Source organism: Ranitomeya variabilis, chromosome 1 (genome assembly GCF_051348905.1).
Source record: "Ranitomeya variabilis isolate aRanVar5 chromosome 1, aRanVar5.hap1, whole genome shotgun sequence".
Classification (NCBI taxonomy): Eukaryota; Metazoa; Chordata; class Amphibia; order Anura; family Dendrobatidae; genus Ranitomeya; species Ranitomeya variabilis.
Window position 1 is genome coordinate 207,883,812 of NC_135232.1, and position 24,853 is coordinate 207,908,664.

At 43.6% G+C, this 24,853-nt stretch overlaps 1 protein-coding gene across 2 annotated transcripts in view; it reads left to right on the top strand.

Annotated features, from left to right (window-relative positions):
* The window catches only part of KSR2 (kinase suppressor of ras 2), a 788,417-nt gene that overhangs the window by 586,777 nt on the left and 176,787 nt on the right, over positions 1–24,853 (top strand). For both annotated transcript variants that reach the window (XM_077292285.1, XM_077292289.1), the window contains exons 11-12: positions 3,785–3,871; positions 4,353–4,419. In XM_077292285.1, the coding sequence (XP_077148400.1) occupies positions 3,785–3,871; positions 4,353–4,419 (154 nt within the window). The remainder of the gene's footprint in view (positions 1–3,784; positions 3,872–4,352; positions 4,420–24,853) is intronic.

Consider the following 24,853-nt stretch of genomic DNA (forward strand, 5'->3'; position numbering starts at 1 on the left):
ATGAATACTCTCATCAGCCGCTCCTACTCTCACTGTTATTAGCGGTAGGCGGTGCCAGATGATGGCAGCAGTAGTTTCAAAAGCTGACAACAGTGACTGGAGGTAAACTTATGCCTCCGATCACAGCTGAGCGCTCACACTGTCTTTTGACAGCATGGAAACCGTTGCTCTCTGACTAGCGGGGATTATTTCACCGCCGATCAGAAGCGGTGTTTGCCGCCGCACCGACATGCAGATGACAGCGTGACAAACACTCGTTGTTTGGGCAGCCGAACCCAAACTGTAACACGGACTTCCTGGTGATGTCCGTGTTTGGTGTCCGTGCCCAAACAGTAGGTGTTCGGTGCGGACGCTGAACTTTACTGTTTGGGTTCGCCCATCTTTAGAGATATGGCAACAGAAAGACTGCAATACTGGCACTTTGATTTTTTAAATATTTTATTCCTATTAAGTACGTACACACATTGGAGTGGAAACTGATTAGAAATTCTCATAATCCTCGGCAAAAATTCAAAACTCTCCAAAAAATTGTAGTTTCTTCTCAGTTTCATCTAAAAAATCTAAAAAAAGACTCTGTGTACTGTGGTAGTTTACTCACATGGCGCCACAGAGAGGTTGGAAAAACTGGGTACACGGTCTCTTTAAGTCCTTGTTGGTTTATTATCAGCATCATAAACCAACTCATGGAAGCAAAACCGGTACAAACAAGCAAAAAGGAAAAAAGAAACAACAATGCTGCAACACTGTATGTTGCGGGCGGCACCCCGCTCTGGAGCAGCAGAGGTTCAATCTGTGACCAACAAGCCTCAAAGCCTCTGGAGACTCCTTTCTCCTGTCTAGCTGAACACCGACTGCCTGTAGAACTCGGTTATTTAAACCTAAGCCTGTGATTCCCATCATGTGACTGATCACATGATCATGACCTCACGTAGGTCCAGGCAGGTCTGCCCGGGAGATAAAGTGGACCCTCTCCCACCCACTCTATGAGGGTCCACATAAAACCAGCCCTTTTATGCAACTTAACCCTCTCAACACATACTGTGCTGGAGCAAAAATGCTCTGGTTTCATATCACTGGCTGGTTTCATATCACTGACGCCGTTAAGCGCAGTGACACATATTTCCCTTCTACCACTCTGCCAGTGACTCTGTCACATATTCCCTCCTCTGCCCAAAGCCGGGGGTTTTGGCACCTTCACTCGCTAGGTAGGGGAGTCTGAACAGGGCATCTGCATTCCCGTGCAACTTTCCAGCCCTATGTTCTATGTGAAAGGTGAACTCTTGGAGGCCCAAGAAAAATCTTGTCACTTGATCATTCTTTCCCTTCTTTTCCCTCAACCACCTCAGGGGGCATGGTCAGACACCAGCTTGAACCTACGGCCTAGCAGGTAGTACCTCAGGGTATCCACGGCCCATTTTATGGCCAAGCACTCCTTTTCGACAATGGCATAGTTTTTCTCACACAAAGAGAGCTTCCTGCTCAGATACATGATGGGATGCTCTTCCCCATTCACCTCCTGAGACAGCATAGCTCCCAAGCCAACTTCTGACGCATCTGTCTGGACAATTAACTTCTTGGTGAAGTCTGGTGTCAAAAGAACTGGATGCTTACACAGAGCTTGTTTCAGCTCCTGGAACGCCATCTCCATCTCTTCAGACCACTTAACTAGCGTCGACCTTGTGCCTTGAAAGAGGTCCAGCAATGGTGCGGCAATCATGGCGAACCTTGGGATAAACCACCGGTAGTAACCCACAATTCCAAGAAATGCTTTCACTTCTCACTTGCTTCTTAGATAGGGGTTGTGGCCATTTTTGGATTGCCTCAATCTTGTTTATCTGGGGCTTGATCTCTCCCCTCCTGATGGCATAGCCTAGGTATTTGGCGTCTTCCTTTCCCACGGCACATTTCTTTGGATTGATGATGAACCCCTGCATTCCTCAACGCATCCAGAACAGCCTGTACCTTTGACAGATGTCTACCCCAGTCTGAGCTGAAGACGACAATGTCATCCAGATAGGTGGAGGCATACTTATGCGCAGCCAGCACTCGGTCCATAGCCCTCTGAAAGGTTGCTGGGGCCCCTTGTAAACCAAAAGGTATCCTGGTGTATTGGAAACACCTATCAGGTGTCGAGAAAGCTGTCTTCTCCTTAGCGCTCTGGGCCATGGGGATCTGCCAATAGCCCTTCATCAGGTTCGTCCACCCGGGGCATCGGATATGCATCCGATTCAGAGACATCAGTTTGCAGTAATCATTGCAGAAATGCCACTCTTCGTCGGGCTTCGGCACGAGGACTATGGGACTTCACCATCCACTTTTCAACTCCTCGATCACCCCAAGGTCCAACATCCTCTTCACCTCATTGGCTATTATGTCCCGATGTACTTCGGGAATTCGATATGGCCTGAAGTTCACCCTTACATGAGGCTCCGTCAACACATCATGTTCTGTCACCTACGTAGGCCCAAGCATCTCGGAGAACAGGTCACAGTTCTGCTGCAACAGTTCCCGATACTATTGTATCTGCACCGGTGTGAGAGTCTCTGCAACCGTGACATCGTCCACTGTGGCTTGGTGACTGATACTTAGGCAAGGGGTTTCCAGCAATTACTGTTCTCGCCATGGCTTGAACAAGTTCACGTGGCATATTTGGTGCAGATTCCTTCGGCCTGGCTGGTGTACCTTGTAATTTACTTAACTCAGCTTCTCCACAACCTCGTATGGGCCTTGCCACTTGGCTAGGAACTTGCTCTCTACCGTGGGGATAAGCACTAGCACGCGGTTTCCGGGCTGGAACTGCCTCACTCTCGCTGACCGGTTGTACACCCTTGCCTGGGCTTCCTGTGCCTGCAGAAGATGCTCCTTCACGATTGGCATCACCTTCGCTATCCTCTCCTGCAACTGGGCGACATGCTCTATGACGCTCCACTATGACGTGATCTCAGCTTCCCAGGTTTTCTTAGCAATGTCCAAGAGCCCTCTCGGATGTTGACCATACAGGAGCTCGAACAGTGAGAAGCCAGTAGAGCTGCAATCATTTGTTCACTTCTTCTGTATGTAACAGTATTATTTTATTGCAGTATATAGACAAAATGATGCTCTCTTTTTAAGACTAGCCACATAAGATGGCAGCTATGGGGGCTTTCCACAGACCTATGTTATCATAACCCATTGGTATTCTTCGATTGCTATGGAGGACCGATGGGAGCCAGAGTTAGCACGCAAACACTTAATTTGAATGCTGCTGTCAGAACTAGTTATTGTTAACAGCATTTTAAAGGTTAAACCATAGCGATCAGAGCAAGCTCCAGTTGCTCTTGTTTTTGGCAGATGTTTAACTTTTAGCATCTCCCAAGTAAGATGCTGGTCCGTCTCCTGAACCTGCTCCATACATGGGGACCCGATGTCGGATATACTATTATGTTGTACGTTCGAGAAAGGACTAATTAGAGCAAAGCTTAACTAAGTCCTATTCTATTCATTTAAGACCTTAGCAAAGCAAGAGGAGAGTCTACAGATTAGTGTCCCTTCTAAACAGAGATCGCCTGGCGATTGGCAGATGGGCTGACTTACTTTAATCAAATTTGTGCAAAAACCTCACATTTTTTACATGTGTAGTAATAGTGGAAACTATGTATATAATGTTTGCAGAGTGCGGTTGCATAATACTTGTTTATATATCTAAATAAGTACAGTCCTAAGTATTACCAAATCCTTGAGGATTATAGAAATGTCTGTAAAGCCTAATCAGTTAGCCATTATAGAGATGTTTCTTTTCTTGTAGGGTCGAATAACGCCTCTCATCCATGTACCTCATCTTTGCTGCAAGGTTCTCATTACTACAAGTACAAACAGCAGTTCATATTTCCAGGTAATGTCCTGGCTCTATTCATGTTTCTTGTGTAAATCCTTTTTCAATAAAGAAATTACCATTATGGTGACCTCACTGGAAGAGTTGATAATGTTAATTTATGGAAACCTATGGAGCTGAGCTCCAGAGTTTCTTGCATAATTCCTTGATCTTGGTGTTGCTTTTGATAAATATTTGAACATCACAGTGTACCTGTATGATACAGAATAAAGCTCTATGCTTCGGACGCCCAGCCTTCAATGTTTGATGTGTTTCTAGACACTCATTCTACAATGTTATTATATGGCTTGTTTGTTTGGTTTATATCTCCTAATATCTGATATGGCAGAGATATAATTGTAGATAAAGAGCTAGTATTTAATAAATATTACATAATATGTCATTACAATGTTTGCATCCTGTCAATGTGGTCATCCTTGTTGAATACTACTTTAGATGTTTTAAGAAGAGTTCTTCTAATCCTGCCTATTATTTCCTATAGATGTTGTGCCTGAAGTCCCTCCCCGAGCACCTCAAGTAATCCTTCATCCTGTAAACTCTAATCCAGTGTAAGTGCTCCCTGCAGCTTCCATTCTAATGTTCATGTTGTTAAGAACAGTATTGGAAAGGTAGCAATATTTTTCTTTGTCCAGAATAATAAAAAAGTAATCTACTGCTTATAATTTACACAATATTATAGTAACCATTTTTATAGTATATATTAATGCAGCTCAGATGTGAAAGTACAGTTAACTGGTCTTCCAGGGGCAGACATACCACATCTACAACTGAGTAAGCTGTACAGAGGCCCATGGGTGAGGGGGGTCCAGTCACGTTCCGTCTATCCCAATCAGGATGCTGCTGTGATTGTCCTTTAATTTTCTAGTGTACACGCTATTCTTCCCACTCAAGACGTTGCAGAATGTGCTCCAAGGATCTCTTTGTGCTCAATAAATGCCTTCATATATGGTCAATTAATTATTTGCCTTTTTTGAAGTGTGGTCTTTTGTGCAGTTCAAACTTACCGTTTAGTGTGGTAGACAATTATTTTAGCAGTGAATTACTGCCTGCCCTGCTAAGAATAAAAGTATATTTTCTGCTTAAAGAATTAGTATTCATCTTCTCTACAGTCATATTGTACTGGTATAAAGAGATATATCTTTTAATACTATTACATCTCTAAATACCTTTATTTAATTGATAATTTAGAAGTAAGATTTTTTTTCCCTTAAAATTGCAACAAAAACAATGAACAATAGCTGTGATTATCACATTTGTAATTTTCTTTTTTCAATAAACATCACCAGTCACTAAATAACATTAACATATTTTGTATCACTGTAATTTTAACAAACCGTACAGTACAATGTAAAGAATATTTACCATGATCAGAAAATGGAGGTAAAGAAAATGTTAACAGGGAATTCTGATGTTATTAAACTGCTTTAGTTAGCTAAACAGCATGAAAATAAGCAAAGTTACAGTTGACTTTACTTTTTCTATGTGCTATGGTTCTCCTAACAACAGAGCTTTTATCTAACATAATGTATAGCCTGTTTTCATGGCATATGCATAGAATTTACATTCCATGAGAAGAGTTAACTCCCAACTCCCCGGCCACCTCTGTCGAGCAATTTGATTTTTATAAAAAAAGTTAATTGCTCACCTCTCATAGCTCCTGACAAGCTGCTGTTATAAATCTTGCAAAATCACCAGCTACCACCGTCAGCAGGTCCCCTAATCAAGGCTGATTGCTAATACTGCAGCTCTGCTATTACCATAACTGTCGCTGAAGGAGGAGTAACTGCCCACCAGAAACCAAGATTGGAAAGAGACTGGAAATCTGTGTGCAGCTGAACATACAAATTGAGAATAAGCCTTTAACAAAAATGTTATGCTTACATACGTTTGTAAAACTGGAACTTAAAGGGGTGTTCTCACTAACAAAGTTAATTTTAATCAACATTTAAATCAATAGATCCTTGAATAATAATAATTTCCACAATTGGATGTTTAAAAGTAATGTTCCTGTGCTGAGATAATCTTATAAATGTGTCCCTGCTGTGTACTGTGTAATGGCTGTGTCTGACCATGCAGGAACATGGTCTGAACAGTATAAAGACTGTCATGATTCTCAATGGCGAGAGAACATAGCCCAGCATATATGAGAACTAGCTCTTGGAAGATGGAAACTATACTGACCATGAACTAAACCTGCCGCACAACTAGAAGTGGCCGGGTAGCATGCCTACGTTTTTTTATCCCTAGATGCCCAGCGCCAGCCGGAGAACTACCTAATCCTAGCAGAGGAAAAGACAGTCCTGGCTCACCTCTAGAGAAATTTTCCCAAAAGGCAGACAGAGGCCCCCACATATATTGGCGGTGATTTAAGATGAAATGACAAACGTAGTATGAAAATAGGTTTAGCAAAATCGAGGTCCGCTTACTAGATAGCATGAAGACAGAAAGGGCACTTTCATGGTCAGCAGAAAACCCTATCAAAACACCATCCAGAAATTACTTTAAGACTCTAGCATTAACTCATAACACCAGAGTGGCAATTTCCGCTCACAAGAGCTTTCCAGACACAGTAACGAAACAGCAGCTGTGAACAGGAACAAAATGCAAAAACACACAAGGACAAAAGTCCAACTTAGCTGGGAGTTGTCTAGTAGCAGGAACATGCACAGAAAGGCTACTGATTACATTGTTGACCGGCATGAAACTGACAGAGGAGCAAGGTTATATAGCGACTCCCACATCCTGATAGGAGCAGGTGAACAGAGGGGATGATGCACACAAGTTAAATTCCACAAGTGGCCACCGGGGGAGCCCAGAATCCAATTTCACAACAGTACCCCCCCCTCAAGGAGGGGGCACCGAACCCTCACCAGAACCACCAGGGCGATCAGGATGAGCCCTATGAAAGGCACGGACAAGATCGGAGGCATGAACATCAGAGGCAGTGACCCAAGAATTATCCTCCTGACCGTATCCCTTCCATTTGACCAGATACTGGAGTTTCCGTCTGGAAACACGAGAGTCCAAGATCTTTTCCACAATGTACTCCAACTCACCCTCAACCAACACCGGAGCAGGAGGCTCAACGGAAGGCACAGCTGGTACCTCATACCTGCGCAACAATGACCGATGAAAAACATTATGAATCGAAAAGGATGCAGGGAGGTCCAAACGGAAGGACACAGGGTTAAGAATCTCCAATATCTTGTACGGGCCGATGAACCGAGGCTTAAACTTAGGAGAAGAAACCCTCATAGGGACAAAACGAGAAGACAACCACACCAAGTCCCCAACACAAAGCCGAGGACCAACACGACGACGGCGGTTGGCAAAAAGCTGAGTCTTCTCCTGGGACAACTTCAAATTGTCCACCACCTGCCCCCAAATCTGATGCAACCTCTCCACCACAGCATCCACTCCAGGACAATCCGAAGATTCCACTTGACCGGAGGAAAATCGAGGATGAAACCCCGAATTACAGAAAAACGGGGACACCAAGGTGGCAGAGCTGGCCCGATTATTGAGGGCGAACTCCGCCAAAGGCAAAAAAGCAACCCAATCATCCTGATCCGCAGACACAAAACACCTCAAATATGTCTCCAAGGTCTGATTAGTCCGCTCGGTCTGGCCATTAGTCTGAGGATGGAAAGCAGACGAAAAAGACAAATCTATGCCCATCCTAGCACAGAATGCCCGCCAAAATCTAGACACGAATTGGGTCCCTGTTATGACCCCAATGGCGAGGGTCTCAGAGAAACAAGTAAGTCTGCGACGTACAAAAATCCAGCTCATAGGGCAGTGGTAACTGGGTTGACCATATATCTACTCCTATCGCCAACACTAGCAGTAGCCGGGGAACATGCCTACGTTGGTCGCTAGATGTCTCGCGCCAGCCGGAGGACTAACTACCCCTAGAAGAGGAAAACAAAGACCTCTCTTGCCTCCAGAGAATAGACCCCAAAAGTAGGATAGTAGCCCCCCACAAATAATAACGGTGAGGTAAGAGGAAATGACAAACACAGAGATGAACTAGGTTTTAGCATAGAGAGGCCCACTTACTAATAGCAGAATGTAGTAAGATAACTTATATGGTCAACAAAAACCCTATCAAAATCCACGCTGGAGATTCAAGAACCCCCGAACCGTCTAACGGCCCGGGGGGAGAACACCAGCCACCCTAGAGCTTCCAGCAAGGTCAGGAGACAGATTATATACAAGCTGGACAAAAATGCAAACCAAAACAAATAGCAAAAAGCAAGGAAGAAGACTTAACTTAATCAAACAGGAACCAGGATCAGTGGACAAGAGCACTACAGATAGCTCTGATATCAACGTTGCCAGGCATTGAACTGAAGGTCCAGGGAGCTTATATAGCAACACCCCTGACCTAACGACCCAGGTGAGCATACAAGGGATGAATGACATACCCAGAGTCAAATCACTAGTAGCCACTAGAGGGAGCCAAAAGGTAAATTCACAACAGTACCCCCCCCTTAGTGAGGGGTCACCGAACCCTCACCAAGACCACCAGGGCGATCAGGATGAGCGGCGTGAAAGGCACGAACTAAATCGGCCGCATGAACATCAGAGGCGACCACCCAGGAATTATCCTCCTGACCATAGCCCTTCCACTTGACCAGGTACTGAAGCCTCCGCCTGGAGAGACGAGAATCTAAGATCTTCTCCACCACGTACTCCAACTTGCCCTCAACCAACACCGGAGCAGGAGGCTCAGCAGAAGGAACCACAGGCACAACGTACCGCCGCAACAAGGACCTATGAAATACGTTGTGGATGGCAAACGACACCGGAAGATCCAGGCGAAAGGATACAGGATTAATGATTTCCAATATCTTGTAAGGACCAATGAATCGAGGCTTAAATTTGGGACAGGAGACCTTCATAGGAACAAATCGAGAAGACAGCCATACCAAATCCCCAACGCGAAGTCGGGGACCCACACCGCGGCGGCGGTTGGCAAAACGCTGAGCCTTCTCCTGTGACAACTTCAAGTTGTCCACCACATGCCCCCAGATCCGCTGCAACCTATCCACCACGGAATCCACCCCAGGACAGTCAGAAGGCTCCACATGTCCCGAGGAAAAACGAGGATGGAAACCAGAGTTGCAGAAAAATGGCGAAACCAAGGTGGCGGAACTAGCCCGATTATTAAGGGCAAATTCAGCCAACGGCAAGAAGGTCACCCAATCATCCTGATCAGAAGAGACAAAACACCTCAAATAAGCCTCCAGAGTCTGATTAGTTCGCTCCGTTTGTCCGTTAGTCTGGGGATGGAAAGCGGATGAAAACGACAACTCAATGCCCATCCTACCACAAAAGGATCACCAGAACCTGGAAACAAACTGGGATCCTCTGTCCGACACAATATTCTCAGGAATGCCGTGCAAACGAACCACGTTCTGGAAGAACACAGGAACCAGATCAGAAGAGGAGGGCAGCTTAGGCAAAGGAACCAAATGGACCATCTTGGAGAAACGATCACATATCACCCAGATGACAGACATGCCCTGAGACACCGGAAGATCAGAAATGAAATCCATAGAGATGTGTGTCCAAGGTCTCTTCGGGACAGGCAAGGGCAAGAGCAACCCGCTGGCACGAGAGCAGCAAGGCTTAGCTCGAGCACAAGTACCACAGGACTGTACAAATGACCGCACATCCCTTGACAAGGAAGGCCACCAAAAGGACCTGGCCACCAGATCTCTGGTGCCAAAAATTCCCGGGTGCCCTGCCAACACCGAGGAATGAACCTCGGAAATGACTCTGCTGGTCCATCTAGCAGGCACAAACAATCTGTCAGGTGGACAAGAGTCAGGCCTACCAGCCTGAAATCTCTGCAACACACGTCGCAGATCTGGAGAAATAGAAGACACGATAACTCCTTCCTTAAGAATACCCACAGGTTCAGCGACTCCAGGAGCATCAGGCACAAAGCTCCTAGACAGATCATCGGCCTTCACATTCTTAGAACCTGGTAAATACGAGACCACAAAGTCAAAACGGGAGAAAAACAATGACCAGCGGGCCTGTCTAGGATTCAGGCGTTTAGCAGACTCGAGATACATCAGATTTTTGTGATCAGTCAAGACCACCACACGATGCTTAGCACCCTCGAGCCAATGACGCCACTCCTCAAATGCCCACTTCATGGCCAACAACTCCCGATTGCCCACATCATAATTTCGCTCTGCCGGCGAAAACTTCCTAGAGAAAAAGGCACAAGGTCTCATAGTAGAGCAACCAGGGCCTCTCTGCGACAAAACGGCCCCTGCCCCAATCTCCGAAGCATCCACCTCAACCTGAAAGGGAAGTGAGATGTCAGGCTGGCACAAAACAGGCGCCGAAGTAAACCGGCGTTTTAACTCCTGGAAAGCCTCCACGGCCGCAGGAGCCCAGTTAGCTACATCAGAGCCTTTCTTGGTCATATCCGTCAGCGGTTTAACAACGCTAGAGAAATTTGCGATAAAACGACGGTAGAAGTTAGCAAAACCCAAGAACTTCTGAAGACTCTTAACTGACGAGGGTTGAGTCCAATCATGAATAGCTCGGACCTTGACTGGATCCATCTCCACAGCAGAAGGGGAAAAAATGAACCCCAAAAAGGGAACCTTCTGTACACCAAAGAGACACTTTGAGCCTTTTACAAACAAAGAATTTTCACGCAGAATCTCAAAAACCATCCTGACCTGCTCCACATGCGAGTCCCAATCATCAGAAAAAAACAGAATATCATCCAGATAAACAATCAAAAATTTATCCAGATACTTCCGGAAAATGTCATGCATGAAGGACTGAAAAACTGAAGGTGCATTAGAGAGACCGAATGGCATCACCAAGTACTCAAAATGACCTTCGGGCGTATTGAATGCAGTTTTCCATTCATCGCCCTGCCTAATGCGCACAAGGTTGTACGCACCACGAAGGTCTATCTTGGTGAACCACTTGGCACCTTTAATCCGGGCAAACAAATCTGACAACAGCGGCAAAGGATACTGAAATTTGACAGTGATCTTATTTAAAAGCCGATAGTCAATACAAGGCCTCAAAGATCCGTCCTTTTTGGCCACAAAAAAGAATCCCGCACCAAGAGGGGAAGAAGAAGGACGGATATGCCCCTTCTCAAGAGACTCCTTGATATATGAACGCATCGCGGTATGTTCAGGTACCGACAGATTAAACAGTCTCCCCTTAGGAAACTTACTGCCAGGAATCAAATCTATTGCACAGTCACATTCCCTATGAGGAGGCAGTGCACTGGACTTAGACTCGCTGAAGACATCCTGATAATCAGACAAATACGCCGGAACTTCCGAAGGTGTAGAAGAAGCAATAGACAAGGGCAGGGAATCTCCATGAATTCCATGGCAGCCCCAACTTGACACTGACATAGCCTTCCAGTCCAAGACTGGATTATGGGTCTGTAACCATGGCAAACCCAAAACAACCAAATCATGCATTTTATGCAGAACAAGAAAACGTATTACCTCCCGATGTTCGGGAGTCATGCACATGGTAACCTGTGTCCAAAACTGCGGTTTATTTTTTGCCAATGGCGTAGAATCAATACCCCTAAGAGGGATAGGATTTTCCAATGGCTCAAGAACAAATCCGCAGCGCTTGGCAAATGACAGATCCATAAGGCTCAGGGCAGCACCCGAGTCCACAAACGCCATGACAGGATACGATGACAGTGAGCAAATCAAAGTTACAGATAGAATAAATTTAGGTTGCAAATTACCAATGGCGACCGGACTAACAACCTTAGTAAGACGTTTAGAGCATGCTGAGATAACATGTGTAGAATCACCACAGTAGTAACATAAGCCATTCTGGCGTCTATGAATTTTCCGCTCATTTCTAGTCAGGATTCTATCACATTGCATTAAATCAGGTGTCTGTTCAGACAACACCATGAGGGAATTAGCGGTTTTGCGCTCCCGCAACCGCCGGTCGATTTGAATAGCCAGGGCCATAGAATCATTCAGACCTGTGGGAATGGGAAAACCCACCATCACATTCTTAATGGCTTCAGAAAGGCCATTTCTAAAATTAGCAGCCAATGCACACTCGTTCCACTGGGTCAGCACGGACCATTTCCGAAATTTTTGGCAATACACTTCAGCCTCGTCCTGGCCCTGAGACATAGCCAGCAAGGCCTTTTCTGCCTGAATCTCAAGATTGGGTTCCTCATAAAGCAAACCGAGCGCCAGAAAAAACGCATCAATGTCAGCCAATGCCGGATCTCCTGGCGCCAGCGAGAAGGCCCAATCCTGAGGGTCGCCCCGTAAAAAAGAAATAACAATTTTTACTTGCTGAGCGGAGTCTCCAGATGAACAGGGTTTCAGGGACAAAAACAATTTACAATTATTCCTGAAATTTCTAAATTTAAATCGGTCTCCGGAAAATGGTTCAGGAATCGGTATCTTAGGTTCTGACATAGGACTTCTGATAACATAATCTTGTATGCCCTGCACACGAGCAGCAAGCTGGTCCACACTTGTAATCAAGGTCTGGACATTCATGTCTGCAGCAAACACAAGCCACTCAGAGGTAAAGGGGAAAAGAAAAAAAAATGAGAGAGAGAAAAAAAAAACTCAGAACTTTCTTTCTTATAATCCCGCTTCTGCAATGCATTTAACATTTAATACTGGCCTGGCAAACTGTTATGACCCCAATGGCGAGGGTCTCAGAGAAACAAGTAAGTCTGCGACGTACAAAAATCCAGCTCATAGGGCAGTGGTAACTGGGTTGACCATATATCTACTCCTAACGCCAACACTAGCAGTAGCCGGGGAACATGCCTACGTTGGTCGCTAGATGTCTCGCGCCAGCCGGAGGACTAACTACCCCTAGAAGAGGAAAACAAAGACCTCTCTTGCCTCCAGAGAATAGACCCCAAAAGTAGGATAGTAGCCCCCCACAAATAATAACGGTGAGGTAAGAGGAAATGACAAACACAGAGATGAACTAGGTTTTAGCATAGAGAGGCCCACTTACTAATAGCAGAATGTAGTAAGATAACTTATATGGTCAACAAAAACCCTATCAAAATCCACGCTGGAGATTCAAGAACCCCCGAACCGTCTAACGGCCCGGGGGGAGAACACCAGCCACCCTAGAGCTTCCAGCAAGGTCAGGAAACAGATTATATACAAGCTGGACAAAAATGCAAACCAAAACAAATAGCAAAAAGCAAGGAAGAAGACTTAACTTAATCAAACAGGAACCAGGATCAGTGGACAAGAGCACTACAGATAGCTCTGATATCAACGTTGCCAGGCATTGAACTGAAGGTCCAGGGAGCTTATATAGCAACACCCCTGACCTAACGACCCAGGTGAGCATACAAGGGATGAATGACATATCCAGAGTCAAATCACTAGTAGCCACTAGAGGGAGCCAAAAGGTAAATTCACAACAGGTCCCTCTGTCAGAAACGATATTCTCCGGAATACCATGCAAACGAACAACATTTTGAAAAAACAGAGGAACCAACTCGGAAGAAGAAGGCAACTTAGGCAAGGGAACCAGATGGACCATCTTAGAGAAACGGTCACACACCACCCAGATGACAGACATCTTCTGAGAAACAGGCAGATCCGAAATAAAATCCATCGAGATGTGCGTCCAAGGCCTCTTCGGGATAGGCAAGGGTAACAACAATCCACTAGCCCGAGAACAACAAGGCTTGGCCCGAGCACAAACGTCACAAGACTGCACAAAGCCTCGCACATCTCGTGACAGGGAAGGCCACCAGAAGGACCTTGCCACCAAATCCCTGGTACCAAAGATTCCAGGATGACCTGCCAACGCAGAAGAATGAACCTCAGAGATGACTCTACTGGTCCAATCATCAGGAACAAACAGTCTACCAGGTGGGCAACGATCAGGTCTATCCGCCTGAAACTCCTGCAAGGCCCGCCGCAGGTCTGGAGAAACGGCAGACAATATCACTCCATCTTTAAGGATACCTGTGGGCTCAGAATTACCAGGGGAGTCAGGCTCAAAACTCCTAGAAAGGGCATCCGCCTTAACATTCTTAGAACCCGGTAGGTAAGACACCACAAAATTAAACCGAGAGAAAAACAACGACCAGCGCGCTTGTCTAGGATTCAGGCGCCTGGCAGACTCAAGGTAAATTAAATTTTTGTGGTCAGTCAATACCACCACCTGATGTCTGGCCCCCTCAAGCCAGTGACGCCACTCCTCAAAAGCCCACTTCATGGCCAAAAGCTCCCGATTCCCAATATCATAATTCCGCTCGGCGGGCGAAAATTTACGGGAAAAAAAAGCACAAGGTCTCATCACGGAGCAGTCGGAACTTCTCTGCGACAACACCGCCCCAGCTCCGATTTCAGAAGCGTCGACCTCAACCTGAAAAGGAAGAGCAACATCAGGCTGACGCAACACTGGGGCGGAAGAAAAGCGGCGCTTGAGCTCCCGAAAGGCCTCCACAGCATCAGGGGACCAATCAGCAACATCAGCACCCTTCTTAGTCAAATCAGTCAATGGTTTTACAACATCAGAAAAACCAGCAATAAATCGACGATAAAAGTTAGCAAAGCCCAAAAATTTCTGAAGACTCTTAAGAGAAGAGGGTTGCGTCCAATCACCAATAGCCTGAACCTTGACAGGATCCATCTCGATGGAAGAGGGGGAAAAAATGTATCCCAAGAAGGAAATCTTCTGAACCCCAAAAACACACTTAGAACCCTTCACACACAAGGAATTAGACCGCAAAACCTGAAAAACCCTCCTGACCTGCTGGACATGAGAGTCCCAGTCATCCGAAAAAATCAGAATATCATCCAGATACACAATCATAAATTTATCCAAATAATCGCGGAAAATGTCATGCATAAAGGACTGGAAGACTGAAGGGGCATTTGAAAGACCAAAAGGCATCACCAAATACTCAAAATGGCCCTCGGGCGTATTAAATGCGGTTTTCCACTCATCCCCCTGCTTGATTCGCACCAAATTATACGCCCCACGGAGATCAATCTTAGAGAACCACTTGGCCCCCTTTATACGAGCAAACAAATCAGTAAGCAGTGGTAACGGATATTGATATTTAACCGTGATTTTATTCAAAAGTCGATAATCAATACACGGCCTCAAAGAGCCGTCTTTCTTAGACACAAAGAAAAAACCGGCTCCTAAGGGAGATGACGAAGGACGAATATGTCCCTTTTCCAAGGACTCCTTTATATATTCTCGCATAGCAGCGTGTTCAGGCACAGACAGATTAAATAAACGACCCTTAGGGTATTTACTACCCGGGATCAAGTCTATGGCACAATCGCACTCCCGGTGCGGAGGTAGTGAACCAACCTTAGGTTCTTCAAAAACGTCACAAAAGTCAGACAAGAATTCAGGAATCTCAGAGGGAATAGATGATGAAATGGAAACCAAAGGTACGTCCCCATGAGTTCCTTTACATCCCCAGCTTAACACAGACATAGCTCTCCAGTCGAGGACTGGGTTATGAGATTGCAGCCATGGCAATCCCAGCACCAAAACATCATGTAGATTATACAGCACCAGAAAGCGAATAACCTCCTGGTGATCCGGATTAACACGCATAGTCACTTGTGTCCAGTATTGTGGTTTATTACTAGCCAATGGGGTGGAGTCAATCCCTTTCAGAGGTATCGGAGCCTCCAATGGCTCCAAATCATACCCACAGCGTTTGGCAAAGGACCAATCCATAAGACTCAAAGCAGCGCCAGAGTCGACATAGGCGTCCGCGGTAATAGATGACAAAGAACAAATCAGGGTCACAGATAGAATAAACTTAGACTGTAAAGTGCTAATTGAAACAGACTTGTCAGGCTTCTTAGTACGCTTAAAGCATGCTGATATAACATGAGTTGAATCACCACAATAGAAGCACAACCCATTTTTTCGTCTAAAATTCTGCCGCTCGCTTCTGGACAGAATTCTATCACATTGCATATTTTCTGGCGTTTTCTCAGTAGACACCGCCAAATGGTGCACAGGTTTGCGCTCCCGCAGACGCCTATCGATCTGAATAGCCATCGTCATGGACTCATTCAGACTCGCAGGCACAGGGAACCCCACCATAACATCCTTAATGGCATCAGAGAGACCTTCTCTGAAAATCGCCGCCAGGGCGCACTCATTCCACTGAGTAAGCACAGACCATTTGCGGAATTTTTGGCAGTATATTTCAGCTTCATCTTGCCCCTGAGACAAGGACATCAAGGCCTTTTCCGCCTGAAGCTCTAAATGAGGTTCCTCATAAAGCAACCCCAAGGCCAGAAAAAACGCATCCACATTGAGCAACGCAGGATCCCCTGGTGCCAATGCAAAAGCCCAGTCTTGAGGGTCGCCCCGGAGCAAGGAAATTACAATCCTGACCTGCTGTGCAGGGTCTCCGGCAGAGCGAGACTTCAGGGACAAAAACAATTTGCAATTATTTTTAAAATTTTGAAAGTGAGATCTATTCCCCGAGAAGAATTCAGGCAAAGGAATTCTAGGCTCAGACATAGGTGCATGAACAACAAAATCTTGCAAATTTTGTACCTTTGTGGCGAGATTATTCAAACCTGTAGCTACACTCTGAAGATCCATTTGAAACAGGTGAACACAGAGCCATTCAAGGATTAGAAGGAGAGGAAGAGAGGAAGGCTGCAGTATAGGCAGACTAGCAAGTGATTCAATTAAGAGCACACTCAGAACTAGAGGGAAAAAAAAAAAAAAAAATTGTAGCAGACTTCTTTTTTCTCTCCTTTCTCAGCCAGTAATTTAACCCTTTTTTTTTTGGCCGGTCAAACTGTCATGATTCTCAATGGCGAGAGAACATAGCCCAGCATATATGAGAACTAGCTCTTGGAAGATGGAAACTATACTGACCATGAACTAAACCTGCCGCACAACTAGAAGTGGCCGGGTAGTATGCCTACGTTTTTTTATCCCTAGATGCCCAGCGCCAGCCGGAGAACTACCTAATCCTAGCAGAGGAAAAGACAGTCCTGGCTCACCTCTAGAGAAATTTTCCCAAAAGGCAGACAGAGGCCCCCACATATATTGGCGGTGATTTAAGATGAAATGACAAACGTAGTATGAAAATAGGTTTAGCAAAATCGAGGTCCGCTTACTAGATAGCATGAAGACAGAAAGGGCACTTTCATGGTCAGCAGAAAACCCTATCAAAACACCATCCAGAAATTACTTTAAGACTCTAGCATTAACTCATAACACCAGAGTGGCAATTTCCGCTCACAAGAGCTTTCCAGACACAGTAACGAAACAGCAGCTGTGAACAGGAACAAAATGCAAAAACACACAAGGACAAAAGTCCAACTTAGCTGGGAGTTGTCTAGTAGCAGGAACATGCACAGAAAGGCTACTGATTACATTGTTGACCGGCATGAAACTGACAGAGGAGCAAGGTTATATAGCGACTCCCACATCCTGATAGGAGCAGGTGAACAGAGGGGATGATGCACACAAGTTAAATTCCACAAGTGGCCACCGGGGGAGCCCAGAATCCAATTTCACAACAAAAGACATTCCAGAATGGGATCACAGCTGATTCTTTCTGTTAGGTAAAGCATTGCTTAAAAACAGGCAGTGAATTGCTTTGCCTAACAAAAAGAATCAGCTGTGATCCCTGCCTGTAATGTCTGTATACTCTTTTGCTTCCTCCCCTTCCCAGAAAATGTGGTATTTAGTTTTATTCTAAAATCTATTCATTGAAATGTACTTTTTTCATGTAAAAACCGCTGTAAGAAAATTGGAAGAATTTGCCATATGTGCTCAGCTACTCCCCTTCTCTGTGAAGCTCCACTCACTTGTCTGGAAGGTAGTGGAGCTGACTGGCACTGACTTAAAAATGCCAAATGTTACAATTTTTTTAGACAATTTTGTGTAATTTCAAACGGTTTTATGCCAGAAATCTATTGAAAATTGTTTGAATGAGGGCCAATGTTGGTATTGCATTTCATAATTCCCTTTTGACTGCTAACTCACATTTTCAGCAATGATTTTCACACAAAGAATGGTGGAAATAAATAAAATGCAGCACTTGGCAGAATCGGCTACACATTGAATAAAGTTTTGCAGTGTAGCTTTGTTCACTGGTTAGAGCTGGCTACTGCTGGGGCTAGTAGCAGCTGACCGGTGAGGGTGCTGATATTGAAGACCTATCCTACATTTAGTAAAAGAAAATCAATGATGGTTTTTACTCAAAACCTATGAGAATTACCCTCTCACTCAGCCAAACCAGATCTCCACTTTGCACTGACGAGGGGCAGTACCCCGAAACACAGTGTCTGCAAATTGAGATTCTGGTTTGGTTTTTATCCTAACTCATGTGACAAGGCTCGTTAAAGGGTGCACATTGCCTGTTAGGATTGCTACTTCCAATAGGTGGCACTAAAGTTCTAGTCCTCTTCCTTTCTAAAGAGACAATTTGCATATTTCCCAGAGGAGCATTGCGGCTTTAAGTCTCCTCATCTCAGCATGCTTATCATGTCACTCTCCGCAAGAAGAAACGATACTTCTTGGATCCCAGTCAGACGCCTTTCACTCAGCCAAGCCAGATCTCCACTTTGCACTGACGAGGGGCAGTACCCCGAAACACAGTGTCTGCAAATTGAGATTCTGGTGTGGCTTTTATCCTAAGTCATGTGACGAGGCTCATTAAAGGGTCGACATTGACTGGTAGGAGTGCTACCTCCAATAGGTGGCACTAGAGTTCTAGTCCTCTTCCTCTCTGAAGAGACAATTTGCCAATTGATATGTGTAAGCTATAGCAAATTTCAGGGTTCAACCCTCCATCCTACGGATAATTTCATCAACATAATATGACCGGACAACTCATTTTAATGATTAAAAAACATCTTAGAACACCTTTATTCGTTAAGGTGGAATTTAATTTTGAGTAAGTCTCATTGTTTCTGTAGGTAAGCTTGTTTTAAGCCTTGCGGATTCCAGTTCTTTATATGGATAGTAATAAAAGGCAATATAAAGGGGTGATAGAATTATTATATGCTTACTGGAGCCCCAGGTTTTAATACATTGCAAGACCCAAGATGAATCTAAAATGCACAAAGTCTAAAGTCAGATAAAATGTGCCCAAGCTGAAGGGGGTTTTAGCCTTATTTTCAATATACCTAATCCCAGGTACAAATATGTAACTTTTTCATTCCTTGATCCTTCCAAGATGTGTTTGTTCTCACTTTGACTATTTTATATTCCGCTATTTGATATTCCAAAGTAATTTTCTCAATTTGGCATCTTGAATGTCTGGATTACATAAATATGCTTTACAGCTGCTTGTCTACCTTTTCAACTGAAGACTAAAACATAAAAAGAGATTTAGTATTTAGCTTGGGAGACCAAATAAAATAACAGATATAGATTAATCCTCCGGCAGGGTGCAGTGTGGGCAGCTGTATAAACAGAGAAAAGAAAATGAGTTGGCAATCACTAGGGCTCCTACTTCTGTCTTTTTTTTCTGCTTTCACATTTTATCCGTAGTGCCATTACCTGATCTTGCCAGTATTTCAAATGCGCAGGTTTATTTAATAAGGTAACCAAAAGCCGAATGCAAACATGTACATCTTTGCTCTTAGCGGGTTTAGGAACTGCACAGGTTTGATAAATATCCTGTGCACTCCAATCCTGTTTGCGAATATTGATATCTTCTTTACTTTGGCATATATTCTGTAGGGATATTTGAAATACCATGGATATGGATATTCACATTGCTATTGGGTTTTTTTATTTTGCAAAAGATGAACATTACCATTTTGGCACAATTTTTCATTTTAAAAATAGAAAAGAAAAATCACAAAACTTATATTAGATTGTAGATTAAGGTTGAGATCTAAAGAGGTCACCTTGACATTAGCAGATGTGCTCACATAATTTGGTCAAATGTGTGGAAAGAACTTCACATTTTTACAGGTGCAGCAATAGTGGACTTCAGATATATGATGTTCGCATAGTTCTGTTGCATAGTGTTTGTTCATATATCTATATGAACACTCGTTTTCATGAACACTATTGTAAGCACATAAAACATATTTTTCTGTAATAAGAAAATATGTACCAGTCATGTAGCGTGGGGAAAGGCATAGGGTGTGGCTGCCCTGGGGTGCTCCCATCAGCCTACTCCTGCTGCTTCTAATAACAGCGAGAGCAGGAGTGGTTGATGGAAGTATTTATCAGCAGGCGCATGCGCTCTAAATAATTATTTAAAAAAAAAAACTGGCTTGGGCTCCCTTGTGTTTTTGATAACCAGCCAGGCATGCCCCCCCCCCCCCATTTTTGACAACCATCCTTGCTAAAGCAGACAGCTGGGGGCTGGTATTCTCAGGCTGGTAAGGGACCATGGACATTGGCCCCCCAGCCTAAAAACAGCCTGCAGACGCCCATAAAAGGTGCATCCACTTGATGCGCGAATTCTGGCGCTTTGCTCGGCTATTCCCACTTGCCCTGTAGTTGTGGCAAGTGAGGTTCATATTTATGGGGTTGATGTCACTTTGTATTGTCTGGTGACATCAAGCCCAAGGCTTAGGAATGGAGAGGCATCTATGAGACATTTATTCATTGCTGATCCTATAGTTATATTGTAAATAAGCACACAGCCAGAATAAAGTCCTTTAATTGAAAGAATGACAGACTCCTGTAATGATTTTAAATTTAACCGTACTCACGTCATTGACCATACCATTGACGTTATTATTTCCTGTAATAAAACAAAAATAAAAAAATAACCATATCCCTCACCTGTCCATAGTTCTGTCCCATGCTGTAATTCATGTCTGGGGATAAACAGTTTTCAACCTGGACAGGTCCAAGATGCGGCTATCATGGCTGAGAATCACTGATGAATAAGCAAGGTTACCGCAGGTCACTGAGGCCGCTTTCCCTTCCAGGCCACTGAACTTCACCACAGTTCACCGGGAGAAATTTCTCACAGTGAACTCTCTGAGCTCAGCGCTGCACTGTGAGACTTTCTCGCTGTGCTAGTGGGGATCTCATCGAGGTCACTGCAGTTCAGGGACTGGTGGTAACTTCAATGATGTCACCACAGTAGGTTACATTGGTAACATTTCCTTCAACTTGTGCTGTCCCTTCCTCTGATAACACTCCCTGGGATGTACTGCCCTGTTGCACAGCTTCTCTGAATCCCTACCCAATTCCTGTCTGTGAATACCCATCTGTTTTCCCCTTTGGGGACAAAGGCAAGGCTGGCTCCTCCATTCTTTTTTCAGGCCATTGGCCTCAGACATTGCAGGATGAACCACTGAACCTGGTTGCAGCTGCTCTCATGCTGCTCCCTTTTTCTCTCTCTTTTCTCCTTCGTATCCCTGTGGCCTTCAGCCCTATGGCCCTGAACCACTGTTCCCACAAAACTCTTATCTAAAGCAATCTTTCTTATCTCCAACTATATGCACTCAACCGGTAAGTGTCCCCCCTCATAAAACCTGTGCCCCTCCCTAACTAGAGGCTCCTAAACTTTTAACCATCACCTTACTGTCTCTAACTACTTCTTGAACTACAGTGTCCAACACTGTGCTCCCTAATTACTATCCTTATTTCTACATCTTATCCTTAGATCTATGTCCTAATCTCTTATTCTAATGTTTTTTGTAATCTTGTTACAGTATCACAAAACACATACGAGCAATAAACAGGAGTCATCCACAATAAAACCGTTACCAAATTATACAAGCTTTATTCACATTATTACAAGAACCCGTTTTATTAGGAAGGGACTAAAAGCATGCCTATACCAATTGTGCCAGCCTGCAATGTGTGCAGGGGAGAAAAGGACTCAGTCACCCAGATTATGTGACTATAAACTTTATTTATTTTTTTGGGGTAGGTGTAATAAAAACGTGGTATTATTACTTTTTGAGGAGGCGCTCAGAAAACAATTTCTTTTTAAGGGGCATTAATACTTTCTAGATGGGGCATTCAGGTGGCATTATTTGCTTTAAAGGTGACTCAGTGGGTATTATTACAGGGTTAGAGTGTGCAATACTTGACTTGCCACGGTGCGTACAATTCATGCTATAGTATTGCACTGTACCAAAGCTATGTGTTTGTAAAATTTCTACCCAAAATAGATGACTAATATACATGTGATCTGTCAATATAAGTCAGCAATTTTATAAATTACGGTATTAATAAAGTATTATCACCAAGGACTGTGAGGACAGACAGTGTTTCCTCTCAGCTGGACAGACTGCAAACAAAAATCAACGGATCCGGAAAGCTCACAGACAAATATGACCCAGTGTGCAAGTGCAGCTGATTTTTTTTATACTGTAAGGGAGAAAGGTTTATTAAAACCTCATTCACTAACATTGTACTGTTCTGTGTTGCAGGTTTTCAGGGCAGCTTTTACTAGTAAAATTGTACAAATATCCAATGTGTGAATCCATCTATAATTGAAACAAGAAGTTTACAAACACTTTATAAAAAGACACATATGCATGTTTTTCTCAATATCTGACATAAATCAGAATAAACCTTTCCCATTTTAGGTCAATTAGGATTACCATAATTATTAATATTTACCAAATGCCAGAATAATGACAGTGAGAGAATGTTTTAAGGCATTTTTGTCACTTATTGCAAAGTCAAAACTTTACATACACTAAGATTACTATGCCTTTAAACAATTCTGGACTGCCCATATGATAATGTCATGTGTTTGGAAGCTTCTGATAGCTTTTTTTGTGACATCTGAGTTAATTAGAGACACATCTGTGGATGTATTTTAATGCACACCTGAGATACTTCATGTTTGTGTAGCATCATGGGAAAATCTAAAGAAATCAGCCAAGATATCAGGAAGAGAATTGTGGACTTGCACAAGCCTGGCTCATACCTGAAGGTGCCTCGTTTATATGTAAAAACAATTATACGCCTGTACAAACAAGATGGGAATGTCCAACCATCATACAGCTCAGGAAGGAGATGGATTCTGTGTCCCAGAGATGAACGTGCTTTGGTCTGACATGTGTATATCAACCCAAGGACAAAAGCAAAAGACCTTGTAAAGATGATGGGGAAGCTGATAAGATTGTGTCAGTAGCCACAGTGAAATGAGTACGAGTACTATCAACATGGGCTGAAATGCCACTCTGCCAGGAGGAAGTCATATAGAAAAAAAGCCAGATTAATGTTTGCAGATGCACACAGGAACACAGACCTTAATTTTTGGAGACATGTCCTGTGGTCTGAAATTAAAATTTTACTTTTTGGGCATAATGACCATTGATACGATTGGTGGAAAAAGGAAGACACTTGGAAGCCTAAGAGTACCATCCCAAGTGTGAAACACAGGGGTGGCAGCATCATGTTGTGGGGTTGTTTTGCTGCAGGAGGGACTGGTGCACTTTACAAAATAGATGGCATCATGAGAAAAGAAGATTATGTGGTAATACTGAAGCAGCATCTTAACACATCAGCCAAGAAGATCAAGCTTGGGCGGAAATGGGTCTTTCAAATGGACAATGACCCAAAGCATACTGCCAAAATGGTAACTAAGTGGCTAAAGGATAACAAAGTCAATGTTTTGGAGTGGCCATCACAAAGCCCTAATCTTAATCCTATTGAAAATTTATGGGCAAAGCAGAAAAGGCAGGTGCGAGCAAGGCGACCTACAAACCTGGATCAGTGACAAAAGTTTTGTCAGGAGGAATGGGCCTAAATTTCGACCAACTATTGTGAGAAGCAAGTGGCAGGATATCCCAAACGTTTGACCCAAGTCATTCAGTTTAAGGACAATGGTACCAAATACTATTGTAATGTATGTAAACTTTTGACTTTGCAGTAAGTAATAAAAATGCCTAAAAATATTGTCTCTGTCTCATTATTCTGGCATTTGGCAAATATTAATAATTATGTTAATCCTAATTGTCCTAAAACAGGAAAAGTTTATTCTGACTTCATGTCAGATATTGAGAAAAACGTGTATGTAAATTTATTGTTTCAACTGTATGTGCAGGCTCTGAAATACATGTCCTCATTCCACCAAATCACTTCCAGTATTTACAACTTAGAGGGAACTCCGAGGATAGGTCTCTTTATCTAAAAGCATAAGGTTTAACTAGTCTACATTTTAAGAGGAAAATTGAGATGTTGTGAAGAAGAGAATTGCAGGAAAGTTTTCTTTGAGTTCTTATGTGACTCCGTTCAATTTGGTATAGTATATTATATTATGTACTGTATAGTATATTTATAGATGACCACTGTCCATATGCTGTATTAGAGAGCTTTTCTCAAGATAAAAAACAAATTTCTTGATATTTGTTTTTCTACCTCGCGAAACGTGTCAAATCGCATTGGGACAATAAAGAACCATTTTTGAAATTAAAAGGCTTCTCATTCACTGCAGTGCAACCCAATCAACATGACATCTTCCTCCTCTACTACATTTTCCGTTAGGGATTGTTCACACTGTGTCTATGCAGCGCTCCTGGGGGGTTCCATCTGAATCTTTATAAATGAAATTCAGATGGAAACCGTAATGGAACTATAGACTGCAATGACACAATTACAGTTCATATGGACTCTGAAAAGATGATTCAGATGTAAACACCAGTATTCCAGTATAAAAAGCAGTGTGAACAGGATCTTATAGCAGTTTTGCAGGAGAAAATAGCCCATAGTCACTTCCACAAGTAGAATATTCATTTTACCAAAGATCTTGAGAACCAGATCTGCCGTGTTCCTTGCCACCAGTCAGTTAATTTTTCTTATGTAGCAAACCGTATGCCAACTTCAATCCAACTGGCTGCTTTCAACATTTGCCATTACAGTGGAAAACGTGGCATAGAGACAAGGCGAAAACAAAAAAACTGCCTGTTCCATGTGTCACTTGACAATTTTGACAGATCTAAGTTTATTACTAGAAATGTCATCATTACCAATAATAAGCTGGCAGTTTAGGTCTCCAGGTCCAGATAT